Genomic DNA, 21,927 nt, shown 5'->3' with positions numbered 1-21,927 from the left:
TTGGAGAATAGTATGCCAAGTGAAATAAGTTAATCCCAAAAAACCAAAGGCCAAATGTTTTCTCTGATAAGTGAATGATGATATATAATGGGGGTGAGAGGGTGGGGGGTAAGAGAAGAATGGAAGAACTTTGGATTATGGAGAGGGGGGAGGGGCAGGGCATGGAAGGTAGTGGAATGAGACAGACATCATTATCCTATGTACATGTATGAGTACACAAACGTTGTGAATCTACATTGTGTACAACCATAGAATCGAAAAGTTGTACCCCATTTTACAATGAATCAAAATGCAGTCTTAAAAATTTTTAAAAGATGCAAAAAAAAAATCTTATTATGGAAAATGCAGGAGGATCACAAGTTCAAGACCAGCCTAGGTAACTTAATGAGACCCTAAGCAATTTAGCAGACCACATCTCAAAAATAAAAAATAACAAGGGCTGGATGTGGCTCAGTGGTAAAGTATCCCTGGGTTCAATCCCTGGTAACAACAGCAGGAAAAAAAAAAAAAAAAAAATGGCACGGTGTTTCAGTACTGACTAATTTAACAAAAAAGAATGACTGTATTCTGTCCTGAGGACCATGTGGCCACGAGTCATTACTCCAATTTTTTGAGAAGGGATAGTGACCCAAATGTCAGGCAACATTTTTAAGATGACCAACGCTGGAGTCACTCTGGATCCCGCTCACCAGCTCCTGCTACTCTGTAACAGCATGTCACAACACTTGCTGTTCATTAAAGATTTAAGTTCAAATTGTAATTTAGCACCAGACACTGACACGTGCCAGTCACTCTGCTAAGCGGCTCAAGTGCATTCTCTCATTAAATCCTTGGAACAAACCTACGTGTGTGCTATCAATAGCCCCACTTTATAGACACCCGTATTAAAACTCACTGGAGATTAGCTACTGCCCAAGACCACACTGTTAACACCAGATCAGGGATTTGAACCCAGATCCAACTGACTCCAAAGCCTGTGCTTTTAATTTCTAAGATGTATCTGTTTTTAAAGTCAAGAAAATGCAGAATATAATTTAGAAAATATAATTAATGCACATCTAGTGCCATTGGTTTTAAATATTATTCTCCAATAAAAGAAACCAGGGCTTCTTAGAGAAATGACTGATTCTAGGAATGATTGTAGGATTACATATGCAGGGGGCTGGCAGGAAATATACAAAATGAGCCTGGAGCATCCTGTAGTGCCTGAAAGTAAGAAAGAGCTCAAACAAAAATATAATGACAGGCACATCATTATAATCACAAAGGGACACAGGACTCAAGTGGAAGAACTCCAGATGGCCAAAGCTGGACCAATATGAGCAACAAAACAAATAATATTGAATTATAATGCAAAATATAAAATAAATATCCGTGAATTCATGGTGACATCATTAAATGATTCAATAATTTGGGGAAAAGAGACAGATCTCCCAAGCATAAGAACTCCAAATAATTTATGTAGATAACTCCACCCTCAGGCAGAAACTGTGTTTACAATAAATGGGAACTCTCTGTACTATCTTTGCAGTTTTTCTGAAAACCAAAACTGTTCTAAAATAAAAGTTTATTAAAAATGCAATTGAAATTTAAAAAAAAGAAAAAAAACTTGGAGGTTAGCCTCTTTTCTGTGGAGAACAGCTATTTACAATGGCTCATCCGTAGAGTGTCAGTGTTCAATTCCATCCCCTTTGGGTGTGAGTATTTGAGAAGAGCCAGGAGAGGTGGTACACACCTGTAATTCTGGCAACTCGGGAGGCTGAGGCAGGTAGATCACAAGTTCCAGGCCAGCCTGGGCAACTTAGGGAGACTCTGTCTCAAAATAAAAACTAGAAAGGGCTGAGGGTGTGGCTCAGGATAGAGGACCCTGGGGTTCAAACTCTAGTAGTGTGAAAAAAAAATGTATTTGAGAAGGAAGTGGTTATTGCCTCAGACTAGTTTACATCACAACCTATTTAGCCGCTTGTAGTGTGACTTAGAACCATATATCAAATCTAGACAAATTTTGCCTCAGTGTCAATGAGGACAATGAAGTCTGCCATCTTCCTGAATATCACCCTGCTACCGAAACTAAAAACTGGGGAAGTTTTAAAAAAGTCCGAAGTGGAAGTCCAAGTTCCTCCCTGATGTACTGGTTAACAACACAGGTCTAAATGCTTGGTCAGCAATTCTCCCTGTGGGAGACACACAGCTTTTTTCAATTATAAGTCCCTTCCTTTAACCATAAGTCATTTCCCCATATGTCCTGAATTATTTCTCTCATTTTTTGTTTATTAAAAGAAACCAAGAACCAGCAAGGAGTCTATACGCCCTGGACAGAACTAAGAAAAGCTCTTTGTTCTTATAAAGCCTAAAGAACAGGATTGGCTATAGAGAGAAATGGAATGGAGAGTTGTGGAGGAAGGGGCAACAGAGAGTCACGATGGTGGGAAGAAACACGTGACTGAAAGAGAAATGTCATTAAATGATTCAGAATCCCTTTGAGACCAATACAGAGAGGAAGTGCCAGGAAGCTTCTCAGACTACCCAGCCCAGACCATGTCTTTAGTCTTCAGGTGACTGGCACCCCAGCCATCTGGCCTGGATTCCCATGTTTGAATATGAGCACCATATTTAAAGAGGATGTGAAATCAGGAGATGCCATGATAGGAAGAGATCTGGAAACGAACCACATGAGGAGCTTCCTGTCTCTGAAAGCATTTAAATTTAGAAACTAGGTGAAAGTATGGAGAGACCTCAAGGGTCAGCTGGAGGTAAAATGACAAAAAATAATTAAAAGTCCCCTCCAGCCTGATGGTGCTATAAGCCCAGGAATGACAGAAGGACCTGGAGATAAGAGAAACCTTGGAGAGAGCAGGCAGGAAAAGGTGTGAGAGCTTTCCCCACAATTCAGAGGCCGACACACGGAGGAGAGGGCTCTAGTCTTCACCTGCCACAGACCTATCACTTGGAAAGTCACAGCCTCCCTCCTCTCTCACTGGTCAACACACAAGATGCATCAGGGCCTAGAGAACAATTTCATTTAATCTGGTTCCCCAAGTTTCCTTCAGGGACAAGGAATCAAGATTCTCCAGAATTGCAATAAGCAAACATGTCTTTCAGAAAATAAAAGACCAATGCTTACCCTTCAATGGAAGGGAATTTAAGAAGACCAGAGGATTCGACCACAGAAAGGAATTAAGTATGACACAAGCTACAGTTGGGTGAACCTTGAAAACATGGTGCCAGTGAAGGAAGCCAATCACCAAAGACCACACACAATGTGACCACATGCATGTGAAAGTCCAGAGCAGGGAAACATACAGGGACAAAGTCGATCTTCAGCTGGAGAGGAGAGGAGAATGGGTGGGCGGGGGGGGGGGGGGGCACTAGAGTACAGAGTTTCTTTTTGAGGTGATGAAAATTCTCTAAAATTGACCATCATAGGTGATGATGGCTTCATATCCCTGTGAAGACACTTAAAACCACCAAATTGTACATTTTCAATGGATGAACTGTATGGCATGTGAAAGTATACCAATAAAGCCATTTTTAAAATAAGGTGACCATGTGGAAAGGTGACCCAGATGACTCTGAAGCTTACAGCATCCTGGCAAGAGGCATTGCTTTCCCACTGTGACCTGCTCCCATGAGTTCCAGCACTCAGGCTTTCCCCAGGGACCCCGGGGCCTAACTCCCACTTGCAGCACCTGGTTTGGTCTTACCACAGAGGATGCTGACAGCAAGAGTGTCTGACAGCTCAAACCATTACAGATGTCTCTGACCTCTGGGTTCCCCATCTGAACTCCCCTTTCAAACCCTTCAGCTACACCCACTGGAATCACACACACACCTCAAGGTCACTGGATGAGTGAGAGCAGTTCGCTTGGTCTCCTCTGCCTAAAGCCTCCCCTGATTTGCTGTTTCCTGCACACACCAGCCCAGGACCTGCTCCCAGACATGAAAGGAGGCAGGTGCCTCAGTGGCTTGTCTCCTCCCACATCACCCACCTGTCCCAGCCACCATGATCCACTCCCTAATTCTTAAACACCTGTGGACCCCTTGCCAGGACCATTCTCCCTCACAGGGTGCCTTCCCTTTCTTTTTCCAGGTGTGGGCTTCAATTTCCCTTTCTCCATGAGGTCTAACCTGGTCACTTTACTTAAAATTCTAACCCATCCTCCTTTTCCCTCTCTTGTTTTTCCATAGCACGTATCATATCAAGTACCAAGTGGGTTGCCACCTTCCCTGCTCGGTAAGTTCCATGGGGAGCATGACTTTTGTCTGCTTTGTTTACTGAAAGGACACCTGCCACCTCGAACACTGCCAGGAAACAGCAAGCATTCAATAAAATGTCCAATGAATGAACTCCCTTCTGAGAACTCTGCTTTCGCTTTCAAATGGAATGCCTGCACCATCAGTCTGTGATGACCATGGGCTCCTTACTCACAATACAGCTTCTTCTAACTTCCAGAGTCCAGCGAAAGAGCCACCTTCCCACCACTAAAATAATAAACCTGTATCACCAAAGCTAATTGAACTTTCACCCTTGGCCTTTTCTACTCTATTCCTGCTTCCAAAGCACCATGACCAGGCTAGACCTTGCCAGATCTGGAGAGAGCTGGCTCTTCATTCCAGCACCTGCTCACATCCTCCAAGAACAGTGCCTTATTTTTTTTATTTTTGTATTGGGGGTTGAACTCAGGGGCACTTTACCACTGAGCCATATCCCCAGCCCTATTTTGTATTTTGTTTACAGACAGGGTTTCACTGAGTTGCTTAGTGCCTCAATGTTGCTGAGGCTCACTTTGAACTCACAATCCTCTTGTCTCAGTTGGGATTACAGGCATGCGCCACTGTGCCTGCGTCCTCCCCCTACCCCCATCCTGTTTTCACATGTTGTCTCTACTAAAACATCTTAAGGCGGACTGGGAAAATAAAAGTAGACTTGCTTGCAAACATGGTAACTCTATCTCTTCTCATCTAGTAATTCCTTGTTTGCTTTTTGTTTTCTCCACAATATCATAAACTCGTAGAGAAGAGAAACTGGGTGGTCCTGGTCACCAATGAGAACACAGTAGGTGTATAATATTCCCTGGAGCACATAGTAAAGCTCTGAGTTATCTGCGATCATTATCACTATCATGTGGCTTTTCCTGGGTCTCAGTGAGTGACTTGTCAAGTGTGTACACTCATGAAGGGAACCCAAGACCAGACAAAAAAGACTTCTGTCACTTTCTGATGGGAAGGTTTACCCAGTAATCTCCAACTCTCCCCAATACCCAAAGTTTTGCAAAAGACACAGGAAAAGTAGTCAAAGAAATTGTGTTCCTAGATTCCTAACAAAATTCCAGGCAAAAAAAGCAAAACCTGGGATGGGTAAAGGAAGGGGGCTTGGGAAACTGGTCCAAGGATTACCTCCGATCTCCCAGCATCGCTTAGGACTGTGTGAGCGCCCCCTATCGGTAGGATGAGACCTTGAGAGAAGCATTCGGTCGGTGTAGACAACTCAGTCCTCTACCTTCCTTTCACTCGTCTCTAGGTTCAGAGAGTTGGTGGGACAGGAGAAATGACCCTCAAAAGTTCCAAGAGGCTGAACTGAAGGGAGAAAAGGAGATTTAAAAGCCCAGCATCGCTAGGGTCTGGCAGGGGTTGAAGAGAATCGCGCAACTGGCTGGGAAGGGGAACATGGGAAAGTTGGGGTGGAGAGTTTCCAACTAGGAACAGATAGAAAACCAGATCCCGCAAACAGAAGCGAGAGAGGGAGTGCGTCGCAAAGGGCCCGGGTGGGCGCGAGAGGGCGGCACCAGAGGACAAGGTGCGCGCGAACTGGGAGGCTCCGGGGAGCGCCTGCGCTCTTTCACCGACCCACCTGAGGCTGCCATGTCGCGGCGGGCAGCTCACATCCCCTGCTTAGAGCGTGCCGGGTGCTCGGTGCGTGGAGACGTGTCGGTGTGGTGTCCCTGGGCGCCGGGCGGGAGTGGCGCCCGGCTCCGCACGGGACCAGCAGTTGCTCTGGCGCTTCCTCCAGACAGAGAGCGAGGACTCGCCGCGAGGGCGTGTCCACAAGGCCCGCCCCGCCTGAGGACTCAGCCGTGGCACCTGCACCCGAGGCAGTTGGGGAGGGGAAGTGAGAACCCACGCGGACCCCGCGGCTGGCCCGCTCCCTGCACGGCCCACTACGCGGAGGCAGAGAGAAGGTAGGGTTCGCGCCACTTGAGCCCCACTTCTCGTGAAAATTGAACTGGTTCCTGACCAGCCACCAAAAAGCAGCCTGAGGCGGGGGATGTAGGGGAATAAAAGGAGAGGATAGAGCTGTTCGAACTAAGGGACTTTGGGTGAGGTGCTATGTAAGAGCACCAGCTGTCCCAGCCACCTCCTCATCCCTTGGGGCTTGTCCTGAGCCGCTGCCCCCGCAGCAAAGGGGAGGGTTCAGGAAGGGGAAGAAGGGAAGGCTGGGCACCTGGCCCCGGGGACTTGGCGTTGCCCTTGGGTACCCTCCTGTGACCCTTCTGCAATTCCTTGAAACTGTTCTCCTGACGGCACACGAACGTTAAATATAATTTCATATGATGAATATATGATAGTTATCATTCCCAATTACTAAGCTGCTCTACGCACGGCGGAATGCTAAAGTCCTTAAGCATGCTATTGCATCGCAACCTCAAACTCTTCCAGTACCATTTATTGCTCTTCGGCCCAATTCCTGGCTCAGGATTCCACAGAAAATAAATGCTCCCCGGCATTCAATTCCAGACCTGTTGATTCCAGAGATAGGGCTCCTGTATATCTCTTGCTGGCTCCTGCTCCTTCTTGTCTTCCTCCCTTTGCCTGCGCCTACAACTGATCTGAATAACACATGACCATGGAGTCAACAATTCAGGGTCCAGAGGATGGACCCAGAGAGCAGAGATGAGGGTAAATGAAGGTTCAAGTCTAGGTAGGAATAAGTGAAATGAATTTAATAACGGAAACAGCAGGACAAGGCAGTGTGTTAGCTTTCTGCTATATCCATAAAATACATTTCTACAAATTTATAGGCTTAAACCAACACAATCTTATTATCTTACAGTTCTGAGATTCAACAGAAGTCTCAATGGACTAAAATCAAGGAGTCCGCAGGGTTGAGCTCCTTCTGCCAAGTAGAAGACAATCCATGTCCTTTGGGTTTTTGCACTTACGTGTATGTGTGTGAACTTGCACTGGGGATTGAACCCAAGATCTCACACATACTAGGCAGGTGTTCTACCGCTAAGCTACAGCTCCAGCCCTGCATTTTCTGCTTCAGGAAGACACCCACATTTCCTTGGTCATGGCTCCCTTCCTCCATCTTCAAAGCCAACAGTGAAACATCTCTCTGACACTGCTTCTGTCACCATCTCTCCTCCTCTGGCTCTCTTCTATCTCCTTCTTCCACTTTTAAGGGCCTAGTGAGTAGATTAAACCCACCTAACTAACCAGAAAATTCTCCCTACTTTGAGGTCAGCCAATAGCAACCTCCATGCCATCTATAATTTTAATTCCTCGTTGCTAGGCAATGTAGCATCTTCACAGGTTCTAGGGACTAGAACGTGGACATCTTTGGGTACTCTGCCTACCAGAGGCCTAGGATTCCTAAAGCAGAGATGAGTTTGCTGCCTTATCCCACTTCCCATTTTCAGGATGTCCCTGGCCTCCAGACCTCGTAAGACACTGCCACAGCCATCATATACTATTTTAGTTCTACACTATTCTTTAGTAGAAATTATATGGATATTTTTGCACAAATACTTATTTGAACTTGTATTTCCTTTATTTGACTAGAAGCCTCTCGAAGACCGGGTCCAACTCATCTTTTTCACCACAGAGCCTCCAGTACCTGTCACCAATTCTTTTTTTTTTTTTTTTTTTTTTTTTTTGGGGGGGGGGTGGTGCTGGGGATCGAATCCAGGGCCTTGTGCTTGCAAGGCAAGCACTCTACCGACTGAGCTATCTCCCCAGCCCCTGTCACCAATTCTTGTCAGAGAATATGCTTGGAAAATATTTGTGGAATGAGTGAATGATTGAATGGTTACGACCAGGAAATCCTCAAATTTGAGATGAAGGGATAGAAAGAACTTTTCAGACACTGAAATTTTTGGAAACCTAAGTCTGGAGGATAATAATATAACTGTCAAAGATAGGCCACACAGAATGAAAGCCATGGGTTAAGGTTAATGGTGAGCTTCAGTTTAAAAATGTTGAATTGGATGTGCCATTGGGATATCCTATGGAAGGTCTGTCATCACAGAAAATAGAAATGGGGGCTTAGGGCCTGGCCAGGGATGTTATTCTTGGAGTTGAATCTGCATGAGTAGACAGGAAAAGGGAATAAAGAGCAAGAACCTGGGGCTGGGGATATAGCTCAGTTGGTAGAGTGCTTGCCTTGCAAGCACAAGGCCCTGGGTTCAATCCCCAGCACCACAAAAAAAAAAAAAAGAGCAAGAGCCTGGCTTCAAGGACAGAGCTATGGGGAAGGAACATGCTCAGGGACCAAAGATTGAAGAGTTTGCCAAGGGAAAGTAGATTGAGAGGCGGGATCGAATGTCCAGGAAGCCCAGGAAGGAGGACTTTGAGGAAGGTTACCTGTAATGGGAATTGCCATAAAAGCCTGGAACAATGCCCTCAGACAGCAAAACCACAGGCCCCTGAGGTCACAGTAATGCTTAGCAGTGCAAACTGGAGCAATGGAAGCCAGACTGCTTGGTGATAGAAAGAGGGAGGCACCATGAGGAAGGCGACTTGGAGCAGGTTGGAGATCTGGACTGACACACCAGAGGACCAGAGTCTTATCTTAGCCCTACCACTAACCACAGAGGGGCCTTGGGCAAGTTGTAACTCCAAAAGCCCTGTTTCCTCATGTGCACAGTGAAAGTATCCCAACTTAGATAATGCCAGGGCTTGAACCTGGCCTTCCAGGCTCTCCCTCTCTCTAGAGCCTGCCTCACTCTTCACAAGCCTCCAGAGCTGGCCATCCTGCCATTCCTATTAGAGTCATTTCCACTGAGGTGCATTTGAGGCCACTCGCCCAATGTTCCCAACGTTCTATTGCATGGCCCTTCCTTCCAGCTCTAGATGTTAGGGAGTGAGGGTCCCTTCCTGCCCCCTAACCAAGAGGATCTGGACAACTTTTAACCTAAGGGATGCCCCTATACCTGCTCCAACTATTATCGTTCATCTGCCAATTGTGGGTAAGGTCTTGGGTGCTGGATCAGGAGTCTATACTGCTCTCACTACTGAGCAGCACTGATCTCTGGAATTTGGCTGGGAAGAGGACCCAGAAGGCAACACTCCCTGGATGGGAGACATTACTAGCCCCTGATGCAATCTCCCCTGGTTCTTTGTATAGCGGGTGAGGGAAGTCGTGTCTGGTTCTGCACCTCCCTTTGGCTTTGCAAAATGTGGGGCCCAGCAAGGGTGCACTTGCCCTCTGAATGGCCCCATGTAATGGGCTTGAAAAGAGATGAAGAACCTGGACTTGGCTATTCCCCTGCAGTCGCATCAGCATGGCAAACAGGAGGCAGAGATGTGGACACCTGTAATCTAAGGAACAGGGAAGAAATCCCTGTTTCTTATATCTTCAAATTATCTTTTTCATACACTCAGGTCTAGGGACCAGAGTCTTTTCCCTGGGATAAAAGATGGAAGTAAAGGACAGTGCTATAGTGGATGCTCTTAATCCATTCTAATTCTTTTAACTCTCCTATGAGAAAGGCTGTAATAATATATTCATCTTACGGATAAACAGGTTAAATACCTTTAGCCCAAAGGCACACAGTTAGTGACAGCAGAGCCGAGTTTTAATCCAGATGGCCTGGCTCCAGAGCCCAAGTCTCTGCCTGCTAGATTAGGTATAAATGAGCAGCAGGCCCTACTATGACCTGAAGGGTGACATAAGTCACCACTAGCCTGTGTTGGCATCACTTCCATGCCAGGCAGGCAAGATGATAATCGTTCTTTGTCCTTCATGAGTTTCTCCTTCTCTGCCAGGATTGGCCTGCTCTCGAAAAACACCCACATCAAGAAAGGGCCCTTCCTGGAAGGACCCCCAGCCTGCCCTTCCTCCCTGCCTAGCTCCCTGTCAGCACCTCTACACCCGGAGCCCCTGAGGACAGAGCTATGTGTCTTTCATCACCCATCCCCCATACTGGGCATGGGTCTTAGCACACAGTGAGAATTCAGTAGTGTTAGCTCCTTGAATTTGTTTTGTTTTGTTTGCTGTTGTTGCTTTGTTTTTGGTACTAGGAATTAAACCCAGGGGTGCTTAACCACTGAGCCACATCCCCAACCCTTTTAACATTTTATTTTGAGACAAGGTCTTGCTAAGTTGCTTAGGGTCTCACTAAGTTGCTAAGACTGGCTTTGAACTCACAATCCTCCTGCCTCAGCCTCCCAAGCTGCCAGATTACAGGCACACTGGGCCTAGCCTAGCTGTTTGTTTTTAAATTAAGTCCAACCTTCTCACTTTAGAGATGAAGATGCTAATGTGCAAGTAAAGTGAACTGTACAGGACCCACCTTCTTTATTTGAAAAGCTTGTTCTTCACTTTGTTCCAGAGATCAAAGAGACCCACTCCTCTTCATCTGGACCCAGTCATGTTCATGTGGTGAAGAGTGAAGACAGGACTTACATAGAATAGGTAGGGGGCCATCACTGGGAACAGGGAAAAGGATCTGGGTACCGGGCACCTGGTTTCTTCTGGTCATCACCTCGGATTTATAAAGCACTTTCTACCTAATCCAGTTTTAGCTCAACCCATAGGACATGCCATTAAAACCCAATGCAGGGGTTGGGGTTGTGGCTCAGTGGTAGAGTGCTCGCTTAGCATGCGTGAGGCCCTGGATTCAATCCTCAGCACCACGTAAGTATAAAATAGAGGTATTGTGTCCACCTACAACCAAACAAGAAATTTAAAAAAAAAAAAAAAAAAAAAAAAAACACCAATGCAGGGGCTGGGGTTGTGGCTCAGTGGTGAAGCACTTTATTGCCTTGCACATGCGACACCCCGAGTTTGATCCTCAGCACCAAATAAAAATAAAGGTACTGTGTCCATCTACAACTAAAAATATTTTTTTTAAAAACCAATGCAGGCAATTTGGGGGCATTTGTAGCTTTTCAGGAGCAAGTAGTTTTGCAAATAAAACCTTTAAGCCTAGCCCTCTTGCAAGAATGTGGCCATTTTTTTCTATTGATGACTTATGTGACCCTTCAGTCACAGCAGGGCCTGCTGCTCCTTTAAACCAAACCTAGAAGATAGCCATGTGGGATCTGGAGCCAGACTGTCTGTGTCCAAATTCAAATGGCCAAAATGGCTATGGTTCTGCCATAGTTCGGGGGGCTGCTTCTTTAAGCAACAGCAGTGCTAATTTTCAGGCCCTGGGTTTCAAATTTAGAGACCTGAGCTTGATATTTGATTCCAATAAGGTAATTTTTCTGAACCAGGACCACTTGCTTAGGAAGCATTAATGCTGGATTTTGAACTCAAATCCATACATTGCATAAGACCTGCCTCCTCCATCATGGATTGTAATTCAGAAGCTCTGCCAATAGTGTTATGGTGGTGTTATGACCCCCAACCCCGAATTAATAATAGTAACAAGAAAAAGGAGTGTCACAGAGATAACTGGTTGCCCACTCAATTTCAATTCTCCCTTTGTTTCTTAGTAATAGAATCCAAATATTATTTGGAGATAGCAATGTATCCCTCTAATATTCCATTCTCCAACCTCTCTTGCAAATTAGAGGCTAATAAGATATAAATAGAAGTCATTCAGTGGTGTGTCCAGGAAAGTTCTTTATCAGATGCTTAACTCTGCTGGCAGAGAACTTTTTGCCTTTCTCCCTTTCTAGTAGCTTCTGCCTGGAATGTGAATGGAATAGATGGAGGTCCAGCAGCCCTCTTGGATTATGAAGTGACCATATGAATGGAAACCATATACTAAGGATGGTATAGTCAAAAAAGTCCAATTCCCTTCTCACCACAGAGCTCCTAGACTAACTCCAGGTTTCAAACCTCTGACTTCTTTTACATAAGCAAGAAGTAAATACAGATCTGTCTTTTTGAGTATGATTTTTGGGGTGCTCTGCTATAGGAAGCCACACCTAAGTTTTTACTGATAAGGGAATGGGAGCTAACATTTATTGAGGATCAACAATAATCCACAAACTTTTTAATGCTGTCTCACTTAATTCTCATCATAATTCTGCATCATAGGTATTATAGCCACTTCACAGATGAAGATACTGAGAGCCAATGATGTTAGATAATTTTTCCAGGGTCGTTTGACCGGTGGTAGAACCATAACCCAAACCTGGATCAGTCTGAGCCCAAAGCCCATGATCCTTCCTTAGTTCAATAGCAAATTGGACACTCTACAGAAAGTTAATTTAAAAGTTCTTCCTGAGGACACAGTACATGTGCTCTCAGGTGGGGCCACCCATGAATCCTTAGCACTTCAAGTCATGTGCAGGTGGTGACTTTGTGCATGAGAGCATATCTTGCACATTCTCTACTTCTGTCTTTAGAGGTGCTGAAGCAGAAAGTCTAGGCAGCTGTGACCAAAATGTCAGGACTTGGCCTCAGATCTTAGAGCATTAGAGTTGGAAAAGACCCTAAGAGGCTGTTAGTGGATGTGTGTGGACTGAGGACAATGGGGCCAAAGTGACATCATACTCGGAGTTGGGGGCAGAACCAGGACCAGAACCCTTCTCCTGATCCTCTGTCTGGTGCCTGTTTGCTGTGTCCTGCCACCTATTCTTTTCCCTGACCGTAAATTCTTTTTCCCCTAATGCTTTGATTTTTTTAGTTTTTTTTTTTTTTTTCCCCATAAATCCATCACCATCTCCCTGAGGGTGAACTCAACCTTGAAACCCTGGGATAAGCCTCACTTGGTCATGACTGACCATCCTTTCAGTACATTGCTGATTTACTAATATTTGGTTAAGGATTCTTGTACCTGCATTCATGGGGGATATTGCTCAGTAATTTTGCTTTTTGTAATGTCTTTTTTCAGTTTTGGTATCAGAGTTAATCTAGTCTTATAAAACCAGTTTGGAAGTAGTTCTCCTGTTTTCTGATAGCAAAAGACCAATGTGATTCCTTTTTTAACTTTTTTTGATAGAATTTAGCAGTAAAACTATGTAGACCCAAATAATTTTCTTTGTGTGGTTTTGCTAGAAATTTTAATTTCCCTGGTAGATATAAAGCTATTTATATTTTACATTTTATCTTGTGTTCATATTAATAAGTTGAATTTTCCAAAAATATTGGTCCATCTCGTCTGTTTTTAGGTTTCTTGACGTGAAGTTATTTCTAGTATTTCATCATCTTTTTTAATGTCTGTAGAATTTGTAATGGTAGCCCCGCTTTCATTTTTTATATTGGTAATTTGTCTCCTTCACCCTTCCCGTCCTTCTGTCTGTCTCTATTACTCTAGATGGGTATTAGATGTGTGTCTATTTGGTTGGTCTGCCCAAAGAACCCGTGTTTAGTTTTGTTACTTCTTCTATTGTTTGTGTTCTCCTTCATTGACTTGTGCCCTCATCTTTGTTATTTCCCCCTTTCTTCTACTTATTTTGGGTTCACTTTTATCTAACTTCCTAAGATTGAACTTTCAGCCATTGATTTTATTCCTTTCACCTTCCTAATATAAGCATTTTCAAATGCTGTATTTTAATTGTAATTTAGTTCAAAATACTCTCTAATATCCCCTGTAATTACCACTTTGAGCCATGGGTTGTGTAAAAGTAAGTTAATCTCCAACTACTCTGATTTTTTTTTTTTCAGTGCTGGGGATTAAATCCAGGGCCTGTGCTAGTGGGGCAAGCACTCTACCAACTGAGCTATATCCCGAGTCCTACTCTGATTTTTTTTTTTTTTTTGGGGGGGAGGTTATTGGGGATTGAACACAGGGGCACTGAGCCACATCCCCAGCCCCATTTTGTATTTTACTTAGAGACAGGGTCTCACTGAGTTGCTTAGCACCTTGCTTCTGCTGAGGATGGCTTTGAATTCGCGATCCTCCTGCCTCAGCCTCCTGAGCCTCTGGGATTCCAGGTGTGGGCGTACCACCACACCCAGCCATTATTTTGATTTTTAAAAAACATATTATTGCTATTGATTTCTAACTTAATTCCATTAATGTCAGAAAGCAGACTGTATAATTTCAGTTTTTAAAATGTATTTATATTTGTTTTATGGTCTTTAATATTATGATCTATTTGAGTGGATGTACATTTGAAAAGGATATGTATTCTGCAGTTTGGGGTATAATGTTAATTGGACCAAGATGACTTGGTAATATTGGATTGTGTCCTGGACAGAATAAATGATACTTGCAGAGATGTTAGATTCTGTTAAGCCTCTAAAAATTTTCTTTAAGCAGAGAGTTATTTTGTCTGAACTCAAACGGCAAACTCCATGTTCTCCACTGTGGTGGGCAGCAGCAGAACTTTCTCTCTAGTTCTTTCCAGCTTTAATGGGAGACTTGCAAACTTCCCTGCACAGTCTGGTTCAGATGTGCCAGGGGTTTGGACAGAATTTATGCAGAGTTTGGAGCCCTCCTCTCTTACTCTCTCCTCTCTGAGATAATCTCCCTCCTTTCCAGCTGCTGCATCTGTTGATTCTTCAGCACAAGTAGACTGTGTAGGACCTATCTGAATTCCAGCTGCCCACACAGCACTGACTGGGCCCACTCTCTGGCAAAAAGCTATAAAACTGAGAAACTCAGAGTTCTTTCCTTCTAAGTGCCAACTCCTCCAGTGTCTGACTACTTTTAGTGGCTTCAGTGCCTTCAGGGGATATGTATTTTTGTTTTTGTTTTTGTTTTGTCCACAGTGCATCGAGCCGGCTGTGAGAGGACTGGCCCAAAAGGAATGGTTCCACTGATGTCAGAAGCATCCAAGTGCTTGCATTTCTAGCCCAGTGACCAGCACCTCAGTTGCCACTCAGAGGAATGCTGAAGCATCACAGGTGTAAGTCAGAAATATGGTGCTGTTTAACTCAAGCTTCATAAGTGACTTTTTGCATAGAGATGAAATGCAAATTTTTTCTACTTCTCTTAATATAGTCCTCAAGTGGACACTGAAGAATAACAACAAAAAGTCCATTAATCCAAAGCTTCTAGGCCAATACACATAAATCTCATTCTTTTAAATGCTTCTGAATACTCCATAGTATAATGTGCCATAACATACCAATTCTCTACTGATGCAAGTTAAGTTACTTATTTTTCTTCAGGTTAAGAGCATCTTTTTGTTCCTTACAAGCTATGTTACAAAAAAATTTCCTTGAACGTATTTCTTTATGCATTGGTGCTATTCTTTCTGTAAAATAGATTGCAAAAAAAAATATTGCTGGATCAAAGGATATGTGCATTTAAAGGTACATAGTATCATAATGCTTTCCAGAGAGGCTGTAGAAATTCACAGTACATCCCCATATCAGTAATCTCACCCACATTTTTTTTTTTTTTTTTTTTTTTTGCCAATCTGATGGACCAAAAATGCTAGACTCGTGATTGTGCTTATTGGCATTTCTTTGAATATCAGTGAGACAGAATATTTTCGTATTGCCTATGATTTGCATTTTTTTCTGGAAGTGTCTGTTGATATGCTTTTCCAAATTTTAAATGGATTGTCTTTATTATTATTATTATTGGTCTGTAGGAACTAAGGTACATTGGCAACTTTCACCCTCTGTCATGTCTATCTTAAGTATTCATTCCATCATTTGTCCTTCAATTTTGTTTATAGTTACTTTCACTACACAAAAAATATGTTCATTTTTAAGAGGTGATGAATGATTTTTTTTTTAAATGATGGTGCTTAGGATTTCTGGGTTTTATCTTTTGCTTCAGGGTCTTCTAAATTTTACAAATAATTCCTGAATTTGTCTAATATTTTTATATTTTATATTTGGACTTTAAATCTGTCTGGAGTTTATTTTTGCATGTGAAACAGGCTAGAAGTGTGACTGTGTTTTCTTCCAGATGGATCATCAGTTCTGTTAGCGTTATATATTAAGTAAACCCTCTTTCCCCCTCCAAATGAAATGGCATTTTTATTTACATTAGATTCCATTTGAATTTGGTTTTGGACTCTTTATTAGGTTCTGCTTGTATTGCTTATTCCTGTGCTACCCATATGGTTTTTACTATCATAACAGTAAGTTTTGTTACCTGGTATATAAGGTTGGAATTGTGTTTAATGGTAATGTGGATGCAAATAACAGAAGTTTAAAAAAGAATGAAATTTATTTCTTTCATGTAAAAAAGTATAATACAGTAATCCCAGGATCAACGTGGAGACAATGAGGATGTAGCTCAGTGGTAGCGCACCTCTGTATTCAATCCCCAGTACTGCAACACAGGCTTCCTGTAGCACTGGGTCAGCCATCCTTATCAGTTGCTTCACCCCCATGATAACGTGTTCCTCATGCTCCACAAAGGTGGCTGAAGCTCCAGTCATATATCCTTTATTCCGAATAGGAAGCAAACGGAGTAGGGAAGGGATGAAAGGACACATGACAATCATCTGACCTCCTTTTTGAGACCTTTTCTGGGAGTTCCACAGAAACAGGTTTATTTATACTCCTATCTGAAAGGGAAGCAGGGAAGTAAAGTCCTTCAACTGCTGGATATTGAATGTACAGCTAATCAGTCTCAGCCACATCTAGGAAGATGAGCCCTCCCTCACCTCCTTCTTTTTTGTTGTTGTTGATGATGTTGTTAATTGGTTATCCTCAGGCATTTTGGTGTGTGTGTGTGTGTGTGTGTGTGTGTGTGTGTGTGTGTGTGTGTGTTTGCAGTGCTGGGGATCAAACCCAGGGCTTCGTGCATAGTAGGCAAGTGCTCTGCCACTAAGTAACATCCCCAGCTGTGGGAAGCCATCCTTATTTAGCAGAATCAGACTAGGTTGAGCCATGGGACACAGAGGCCTGGCTTCTAGGAACTGCTGGGACGCATGTGGCGCTGCGGTGGGAGTGGTTCCCTGTCTCCTGGAATTTTCCCCCTAAGAGGATGGCTCCCCTAACTCCACCCTATTCTGACCATCACAGAAGAAGCTCCTCCTGGTCCTGGCCCCCTTTACCTGTGTATTATAAGTAAAAGAGAGTTGGGCAACTCAGTTGTTGTAAGAGGCCAGAGCTGGTATGGCCAGACCTGTCACACCCCCTCTCTCATAAAAAGAGTATTGGCTCTTGTGTGTTTAATGAGCAGATAAGTTTTTTGGGTAATAGAAAAACCGCCAACATCCTCCTTCGGCAGTTAACGCTTTTCTCCTCCATGTGGGACATGGGAGAGAGGACCCCCACACCCAGCTGTGTGTTTTTTAGTTAATATATTTTTGAAACACTTTCGGACTTATGGAAAAATTGAGCAAATAGTACAGAGAGTTTCCATATCCTCTCTACCCCACCACACACACACACACACACACACACACACACACACACACACACACAGTTTCTCCAATTAGTAACACTGCATTAGTATATGTAGTACATTTGCTACAATTAATAGACCAATATTAGTGACTTACCATTAATTAAAGTCCATAGTTTCCATTCAGTTCCTGAGGGTTCTAGCATCTGCACAATGTCATGTGTGTCCCATAGTAGCATTTATCAGTCACTTCAGCACACTCACACTTTACCCCGCCATGCTTGTTGCTCCCCCAGCACCCTGTACTCCTGGCAATCATTCATCTCTTTATTATCTCTACAGTTTTCCTGTTTCCAGTACAGTATTGTAGTCTTTTCCTACTGGCTTCTTTCACTTAGCAATATGCATTTGAGGTTCTTTCAAGTCTTCCATGGCTTCAGAGTTCATTTCTTCTCCACCTCAATGGCTCCCAACATTCTACTGTATGGAAATGCTGCAGTCTGATAATTTATTCACCTATCGAAACTCATCCTTATATGTGTATGGTACTAGAGATTGAACCCGGTGGGGGTGCTTTGCCACTGAGCTACACCCCAAGTCCTTTATATTTTTATTTTTGATTTTGATACAGAGTCTCACTAAATTGCTGAGGCTGGTCTTGAACTTGAAATCCTCCTGCCTCAGCCTCCCAAGTAGCTGGGATTATAGGCTTGTACCACTTCACATCTATTTTTAATCAGTTTGGGTTTTTTTTTCTTTTTCTTTTCCCCCTTCTTTTATGTTTGCAGTACTGGGGATTAAACCCAGGGGTGCTCTACCACTGAGCTACATTCCCAGTCCTTTCTATTTTTTATTTTGAGACAGGGTCTCACTAAGTTGCTGAGGCTGCCCTTGAACACACTATCCTCCTGCCTCAGCCTTCTGAGTAGCTGTGATTACAGGTATGCACCACATACCTAGCTAATCAGGTTATTTTCTTACTGTTGAGTTTTTAAAGTTCCTTGTATATTTTGGACACAAGTCCTTTATATCAGATAAGAGTTTTGCAAATATTTCCTCCTAAACCATGGCTTGTCTTTTTATTCCCTGAACAGTGTCTTTTGCAGAGCACAAGTGTTAGTGTTAATAAAGTCAAAGTTATCAACTCATCAGTGTTTTCTTTAATTAAAACAACTTGTGCTATTAACGTCATATGTAAAAAAGTTACAATTAAACCCAAGATAACCTAGATTTTCTCCTGTTATCTTCTAAAATTTTTAGAGTTTCAAATTTTATATTTAGATCTCTGACCCATTTTAAGTTAAGTTTTGGAAAAAGTAATGTGTGCACTTAAATTAGTAGTTTGGGCTTTCTGATTGTTTTTTATGTGCTTTTGCTATTGACCATTCAGTTTTCCGTCACCACTCATTTAAGAAACTAGCCTTTCCTTCGAATCGCCTTTTCTCCCTTGTCAAAGATCAGCTGACTGTGTTAACGTGGGTCTGTGTCTGGACTCTGTTCTGTCCCATTGATCTGTTTGTCTATTAATTTGTCAATACTACTCTGTCTTGATTATTGCAGTTTTAGAGTAAGTTTTAAAGTCAGCTAGTGTCAGTCTTCCAACTGACTTCCGAGTTCCCTATTGAACTGGCTCTTCTGAGTCTTTTCCCTCTCTGTATAAATTTTAGGATAAACTGTAATTTTGATTGGGATTGATTTGAATTGAACCTAAAGATCAAGTAGTCAAGGATTGATATCTTAATTTCGGGTCTTCTGCTCCATAAACGTGGAATGTATCCATTTATTTAGATCTTCAATTTCTTTCCTCAGGGCTTTGCAGTTTTCCTCATAGAGATCTTGTTGTATTTACACCTAAGTATATATCAGATTAGATCACACCCCCTTCTCTCTCTCTCTCTCTTTTTTTTTTTTCACACTAGGCTTGTACCTTTCAATCTTGCTGTAATAACTCGTTAATTCCAGGAGGGTTTTGTTGTCAGGTTCTTGAGATTTTCTACACAATCATGTCATCTATGAACAAAGACAGTTTTATTTCTTCCTTACCAATCTGTACACCTTTTATTTCCTTCTATTATCTTTTTGAACTGCTAGTGCTTCTGTTACAATGCTGAACCTGAGAGGTGAAAGGAGAACTGGGGTGGAGGAGGCCGCCAATTCCGTTTCAAAGCATCTCTGAGCCTGCGGAGTAGACAGCATGAGCAAAGCTCATCCTCCCGAGCTGAAAAAATTTATGGACAAGAAGTTATCATTGAAATTAAATGGTTGCAGACATGTCCAAGGAATATTGCGGGGATTTGACCCCTTTATGATAGACGAATGTATGGAGATGGCAACTAGTGAGCAACAGAACAATATTGGAATGGTGGTAATACGAGGAAATAGTATCATCATGTTAGAGGCCTTGGAACGAGTATAAATAATGAATATTCAGCACAGAAATCCATGTCCCATTTCCAGAGGGCCTGTTTAACTATGACATAAAAACCGGGTCATGTACATTTTCATATTAAACTTTTTGTTAAATAAACTTTTTAATAACAAAAAAAAAAAAATGGAGAACTGGTCTCAGAGGAGAAGCATCCAGTTTATCAGTTTTGCATGACGTCAGCTGGAGGGGTTTGTGTTCTTTAGTTCTTTACCAAGTTGAGGAATTTTCCTCTAAGTCTGCAGATGGTGTTATAATGAATAAATACTGGATTTTCTCAAATGTTTTTTCTGCACTTTTTGATCTGATCACATGGGTTTTCTTCTTTGGCCTGATAAGTGATGGATGACATTTGATTTTTTGAATGTTGAACTAGCCATGCATACCTGGAATGCCATTTCACCATGGTATATAATTCTTTTGCTACATTGTTGGATCAGTTTGCTCTATTGAGGATGCTTGCATCTATGTTCATGAGCGGTATCGATCAGTAGTTTTCCTTCCTCTGTCTGACTTTAGTATTAGGGTAATGCTGACTTCACAGAAAGAGTTATGAAGTGTTTTTCCTGCTTCTCTTTTCCTTTAGAGATTTTAGAAGATTCATATGATTTCTTTGTTAAGTGTGCAGTAAAATTCACCAGTGAACCCTGCTGAGCTGATGCTTTCTATTTTGGAAGGTTATTAATGCTTGATTCAATGTCTTTAGTGCACATATGCCCATGTGGGTTTTCTATATCTCCTAGTGTGAGATTTAATAGTTTGTATCTTTCAAGGAAGTATCCATTTCATCCTAATTATCAAATATGTGGGCCTGGAGTTTGTTCATAACATCCTTTTATTATTTTTTTAATTTATTTTTATTGTAAACAAATGGGATACATCTTGTTTCTCTGTTACATTCTTTTATTATTCATTTAATGTCGATGAGATCAATCCTGATAGCTCCTCTTTCATTTCTGATATTAGTAATATATGTTGTATCTTTATTTTTCTTTCTTAGTCTGGCAGAAGTTAGTCAATTGTATTAATTTTTTTCAAAGAACTGACTTCTGGTTTCATTGATGATTCTCTACTGTTTTAAATTTCATTGATTTCTGCTCTAATTTTTATTATTTCTTCTTCTGATTGCTTTCAGATTATACTTCTTTCTATACTTTCCTAAATTGGAAGCTTAGACTATTAATTTTAGAACCTTCTTCTTTTCTAATGTATATATACAATGCTGTAATTTTTCCTCTAAACATCATTGATGTTATATCTCATAAATTTTGTTGTTGTATTTTCATTTCCATTTAATTAAAATATTTTTAGATTTCTCTTGAGGCCTCTTTTTCAATCTATGTGCTATTTAGAAGCATATTATTTAATGTCCATGTTGGAATTTTCCAACTGTCTTTCAGTTAATGATTTCTAGTTTACTCCGTTGTGGTCTGAGAATACTTTGTATGATTTCTATTATTTTAAGTTTATTGAGATGTGTTTTATGATCTAGACATTTATTTTTTAAATGAAATAGCCCATCTCTTGGCCCAATTCATTTTTGGTTTCCTTTGTAGATTAAACAAGATTGGCAAAATGTTGATATTTATTAAATTGGAGGATGAAAATATGAGATTTCATTGTGCTTTTTTTGTGCTTATATAGCAATTTCCATAATGAAAAGCTTTTGTAAACCACCCAAAACCGCAGCATGGTTTGTTATGTTTTAGATATGAGGGGTCCCCTAAAAGCTCATGTGTGAGACAATGCAAAAATGTTTAGAGGTGAAATGATCGGGTTATGAGAACCTTAACCTAATCAATGCATTGATTCCCTGATAAATTAACTGGGTGGTAACTGTAGGCAGGAAGGCTGTGGTTGGAGGAGGTGGGTCATTGGGGGCATGCCTTTCAGGTATATAGACTGTCCAGGGTGAGGGGAGCTCTGTTATGGTTCAGATGTGGTGCCCCCACGTGTGAGACAATGTAGGAAGATTTGGAGGAAAAATGATTGGGTCATAGCCTTAACCTAATCAGTGAATTGATCCCTGAGAGGGATTAACTGAGTGGTAATTGAAGTAGTATGGTGTGGCTGGAGGAAGTGAGAATTAGGGCATGGCTTTGGGGTATATATTTTGTATCTGGA

The 21,927-nt window shown here is 42.1% G+C and overlaps 2 protein-coding genes across 2 annotated transcripts in view; one reads left to right on the top strand and one right to left on the bottom strand.

Annotated features, from left to right (window-relative positions):
• The window catches only part of PIK3AP1 (phosphoinositide-3-kinase adaptor protein 1), a 128,122-nt gene extending 122,054 nt beyond the window's left edge, over window positions 1-6,068 (bottom strand). Inside the window, exon 1 of the mRNA XM_079137999.1 lies at window positions 5,852-6,068. Within this exon, the coding sequence (XP_078994125.1) occupies window positions 5,852-5,864 (13 nt within the window). The 5' untranslated portion in view covers window positions 5,865-6,068. The remainder of the gene's footprint in view (window positions 1-5,851) is intronic.
• A 13,453-nt stretch (window positions 6,069-19,521) lies between these two features.
• LOC306659020 (small nuclear ribonucleoprotein G-like) lies at window positions 19,522-19,924 on the top strand. Its single transcript, XM_079136269.1, has one exon. The coding sequence runs from the start codon at window positions 19,573-19,575 to the stop codon at window positions 19,792-19,794; it is 222 nt and encodes a 73-aa protein (XP_078992395.1). The 5' UTR covers window positions 19,522-19,572; the 3' UTR covers window positions 19,795-19,924.
• Window positions 19,925-21,927: the final 2,003 nt, after the last annotated feature.

This window comes from Sciurus vulgaris (genome assembly GCF_902686455.1).
Source record: "Sciurus vulgaris genome assembly, chromosome: 4".
Taxonomy (NCBI): domain Eukaryota; kingdom Metazoa; phylum Chordata; class Mammalia; order Rodentia; family Sciuridae; genus Sciurus; species Sciurus vulgaris.
This window is presented reverse-complemented; position numbering and strand designations above follow the sequence as displayed.